This window comes from Lynx rufus, unplaced genomic scaffold (assembly GCF_022079265.1).
Source record: "Lynx rufus isolate CCGP_SWC_20201006 ecotype Redwood Valley unplaced genomic scaffold, mLynRuf1.p SCAF_3, whole genome shotgun sequence".
Classification (NCBI taxonomy): Eukaryota; Metazoa; Chordata; class Mammalia; order Carnivora; family Felidae; genus Lynx; species Lynx rufus.
Genome location: NW_025814845.1, coordinates 56,726,502 through 56,731,468, shown reverse-complemented (window position 1 = coordinate 56,731,468; position 4,967 = coordinate 56,726,502). Strand labels below are relative to the sequence as shown.

General features: G+C 45.0%; 1 protein-coding gene across 1 annotated transcript; it reads right to left on the bottom strand.

Annotated features, from left to right (window-relative positions):
- Positions 1 to 219: 219 nt before the first annotated feature.
- LOC124520197 (platelet factor 4-like) lies at positions 220 to 1,232 on the bottom strand. Its single transcript, XM_047090884.1, has 3 exons — positions 1,000 to 1,232; positions 569 to 695; positions 220 to 449 (listed from the first exon to the last, which is right to left on the bottom strand). Exons 1-3 carry the CDS (start codon positions 1,100 to 1,102, stop codon positions 362 to 364), a joined length of 318 nt encoding a protein of 105 aa, XP_046946840.1. The 5' UTR covers positions 1,103 to 1,232; the 3' UTR covers positions 220 to 361.
- Positions 1,233 to 4,967: the final 3,735 nt, after the last annotated feature.

Genomic DNA, 4,967 nt, shown 5'->3' with positions numbered 1-4,967 from the left:
TACTGGCAAAGCTAATTATAACATTAATATGTAAATAAAGTAATGCAATCACGTAAATATGCAAATATGTATCAGTGAACGTGTCACACTAAATGAACCAGTCCTTATTAAACCCAACTTCCCTTCAAATACATTTTTTGCTTAAAGTTCTGGAGATTTTCTTTTAAATGAAATTGAGTCAACACTATTTCTTTGCTCTATTAAGAAATACACCACACGTCGATTTATTTTATTTATTTAGAACTTGGAGGGCAATAATAAAAAAAAAAAAACATCGGGAGATTTTTCCACCATTAGCTTGAAAATGAATAAAACAGAAAACATGCTGCATTGCAACTGTACAGAGTGAGGCAACTGGTAGCTAGCTCTCCAAAAGCTTCCGGAGTATTTTCTTATACAGGGGGGCGTTCGGGTCTAGGCATATTTTCCTACCATTCTTCAGAGAAGCTCTGCCAGAGAAAAGATTTGAACTTAGGGTTAGACGCGTAGTGAAGCGGGGTGTGGAGGAACACAGGCTAAGGCAAAGGAGGCAGAGGGTAGGGCCCCGAAGCCAGTGCATGGGACTCACATCATCTGGGGAACGGGGCAGTGGACTGTCGCACCCATCACCTCCAGGCTGCGGATATGCTTGGGACGGACTTCGGAGGTGGTCTTCACGCACACGCAGCGCAGGTGCTCATCTCCTTCTGGGTCCCCTGAGGGTTGGGGGGGGCGGGGAGGCGGTGGAGGACAGAGCGGTGAGTCAGTGAACCTTCGAACTTACCTTAGGGATCTTTTTTCATTGCGTTTGGCTTTCATTTCCTCACCCATAAATCATACCTCCCTCAGAGAGAAGTGTTACTGACAAGATGGTAAATAGTGCACCGGGCAGCTCATGGCACAGCGCCCGCACACCTAGGCAGAGCTCAGAAGATTATAAAAATTCCACCCCAGCCCTGGGGGTTCCCCGACTGCCTGTCGTCCGCCCCCGTCCCCTCCATGCCTTACTTTAGCTCTTACCTCTGGGGAGGGCGACCACAGCTGGCAAGAGCAGCAGTCCCAGGAGCAGGAGCCCCGAGCTGGGCAGGGGCCTGGGGGCGCGGGCACCCACTCGAAGCCTCATGTCCAGCAGGTGCCAGCAGGAGCCGAGAGTGCAAGGGCAGTTGGGGCCGAGGCTTTGCAGGCCAGTGGCTCCTAAGACTCTCCAGGCCGGTTTTATCCCCACTCTCAGTCCTGTCCTGTCCGGAAAACTGGGGGGGATGGTGGGGGAAGTGGAGACACTTCTGGGAAGGGTTAGGCCAGATCTGGCCAGCCAAGATTAGGAGGAAAAAAAAGAAGAAGAAGAAGAATACTGGGGTCAGCTGTTTTGGCTGGGAGCTGGGAGCAGGAGCAACACCCTCAATCTAAATTCACGTACGTGCACATGGGTGCAGTTAGAGCCAGTATTTGAACCTGTCTGTTGGCTTTGTTATGTGTTATTGTAGAGTTCTCTGTGATCACTATGTTGCCATTTATACAGGTGGTGCCTTCAGACCCTAGACAGTTTCTGTTTCTTTCCCAACTGGCAACAAACTGCCTTTTCAAGAACTGCTTATTTCTGCCAGCGTGTCCTGATTACCACGGAGTTGAGCTTTGTGGCTGTGTGTGTTAAAGGTGTGTCTTCGTAATTGTTTTCTTGCTCGTAAAAAGTTGAATTGGTCTTTGGGATGACTCAGCTCTGAATCTCACCCGAATGTGAAATTTCCTCGGTCTCTTGAACAGGATCTACCCTGCCCTACCAGCCACCCTCTAGGAAGCAAAGTCTGTTACCCTGGTCTATCCTCTTACCCTGAGAAAAATTATGAAAGTAATATTGGAATTCATTCATTCTGTAAAAACTTGGTGCCCACATGTTACTGCGTTGGGCTTGGCCCAGAAATGAGGTCAAGCAGGAGAGTTTCCAGGCCACATTTCCCAGAGCCTGCTGTGACCTGGACAAGTGCCAGTTTAAGTCAGGCTGCACTGTGGCTGGATCAGTGATGTTCTAAGGAGGGCACAGAGCTTCTGGGAGTGGAGTGTAGAAAGATGTGGAAGAGGGGTGGAGGCTAGGTAACAAAATCCACAAAGTAAAGGTCAAGAGATCGATATGGACCATCTTCCCTTCCCTGAAAAAAAGGATGACTTGGGCTCTTTTTTTTGTTTTGTTTTAGGTTTATTTTTCTTGAGAGAGAGAGAGAAGAGAAAGAGAGCAGGGGAGGGACACGGAGAGAGAGAGAGAGGGAATCCCAGGCAGGCTCTGTGCTGTCAGCACAGAGCCTGATTTAGGGCTCAAACTCATGAACTGTGAGATCATGACCTGAATCGAAATCAAGAGTCAGGTGCTTAACCGACTGAGCCATCCAGGTGCCTTTACTTGGGCTCTTAAATAGGGCAAAGTATGTCCTCATCTCAAAGCCAGAGGTTTTCTGTCACACTGATTAACAGTGAAGGGCATCAGTGGCCCACGGCAGGAAACTAGCTGACTTCTGAATGCTCAGGAGGACCAGGCTTCTGCAGGGCTATGCAATGTCCCTCCTCCAACTACAATGTTCTTTCTCTTAGTATCCCACCACTTGCCTTTCGGCTAAGTCCCATTCGAATTTCTGGTGTCTACCTAACATCACTTCCTCAGCGAGGCCTTTCCTGACAGCTACAGCTAATTGTGTTCCCTGTTGTGTCTTGTAGCATCCCTGCATTTGCGATCTCTCACTGGTACAGATATTATACATGCAGATACATATGCATGTGCGCGAGTGTGTGTGTGTGTGTGTGTGTGTGTGTGTGTGTGTTTGAAAGTGTTTAAAATGTTTTCTGGGGCGCCTGGGTGGCTCAGTCGGTTAAGTGTCCAACTTCAGCTCAGGTCATGATCTCATGGTTTGTGGGTTCAAGCCCCAAGTCGGGCGCTGTGTCTCAGATTCTGTGTCTCCTTCCCTCTCTGTCCCTCCCCCGCTCGCACTCCGTCTCTCTCTCTCTCTCTCAAAAATAAACATTAAAAAACTTTTTTTAATGTTTTATCTCCCCACATGCAAAGCTGTATGAGGTGAGCGGTCATAATGTATATCACTGTTCTAGAACATGGGTAAGGACTCAATATAAAGTACTATATTCATGAAGATAATGTTGAAAATGATGATGCTGAGGCTTTGACTTGCTCCTCTGTCGGTTTCTTCACACAGTTAGAGCAGACCTCTATATCTGCAGGTGTCCCATCAGGTTGTGATTATTTGTCAACCTGTCAGCCCCTCCGACCAGACAGTGATCTCTTCAAGGACAATTCTCTGGGACTTACATATGTTGAACATCCAGCATCCAATGCAAATGGATGATCCAGAAGGTGCTGTAACTTACACAAGTGTATTGCACTAAAACTTGAGATCCCAAATAGGGTTAGTGGCAGAGGGGATGGATAGAAGAGATGGTTTGGGATATGAATGGGTGGCATACCGGATTTTACAACCTTACCCCCAGATGTCAATGTTTACAGGAAGTAGTAAGTGTCATTAAGTGATTCTTTCTCTGCATTACATGAAATAGTTTAATGCACACAAAAACGAAAGACATGTGCATCTTAGGAGGTATCGCATAGTGGAAAAAACCTGTGTCCTGTTTCAGGAGCTGACCCTGTTGGTAGCAGGAGGAAACCACTAGAGAAATGAATGAAATGTCTGAGCTCTTGTGAATTATTGGAGAAAAACTAATGAAAACGATTGCAATCCCCACTTACTGCTTTATTATATGTTTATATATATGTGTATATATATTAACTATCATTTAATAAATGCATTTATTTTGTAGACGAAACATTTTAAGGCACTGAGCCTATACTGATGAGGAGATAATAAAAGTAGATCTTAATATACAAAATTTGTGAACTAAATGCTTAATACGTGAGTGTTCCCCCAAAGTCCATTTACAGATTGGGGTTGGTGAACTTGTTTCTCCTTCAACCATCAAAGTATGCTGCTTGCGATCAGGTCCTATTTTTGTGTGCCAATAACATCGCGATATAGAATATAATCTCTTCATTAGAGAAAGAAGAATCGGGGAACGTGGTGTGGTGGTTAAGAGCAGAGCTTCAATTACTCACTCTGTCACCTACTTATTTATCTGATCTTGCGGCAAATTTCCTAATCTCTTTGAATTTCAGTATTCTTCTGTAGAACACTGGGAATGCGAATAGTACAACAAATAAAATAATAGCTAACATTTATATAGGGGTTCTTGTGGGGCTTCTAGCCCTTTGAATCTATTAACTCTTAATTTTCACAGCGATTGTCAGACAGGCAATATTATTATCCCATTTTAGAGATGAAGAAACTAAGGCACAGAGTGGTTATGCAACCTGTCCAAAGTTACACAGCTAGTAAGGGGTAGAGCTAATTCACCCAATTAGTCTCTTTACAGAGGACGAACTCTTAACCAGATCATATCTATCTTGTGAGAATCATTTAATTCATCCATACAAAACACTTAGTATGCCAGGCATATTAAAATTTATCCAAAAATTTTCACTATTATAATAAATTAAGAATGACACACATCAGTGGCATGTGGGTGGCTCAGTAGGTTAAGCGTCTGACTCTTGATTTCAGCTCAGGTCATGATCTCACAGTTGAGGAGATTGAACCCCGCATCGGACTCTGTCTGTGCTGATAGCATGGAGACTGCTTGGGATTCTCTCTCTCCCTCTCTCTCTGCCCCTCTCCTGCTTGCACGTACATGCTATTTTTTGCTCTCTCTCAAAAATAAACAAATAAACTTAAAAAATAATAATAATGGGGGCGCCTGGGTGGCTCAGTCGGTTAAGCGTCCAAATTTAGCTCAGGTCATAATCTCACAACTCGTGAGTTTGAGCCCTGCATCAGGCTCTATGCTGACAGCTAAGAGCCTGGATCCTGCTTCAGATTCTGTGTCTTCCTCTCTTTATGCCCCTACCCCACTCGTGTTCTCTCTCTCTCTCGGAAATGAAT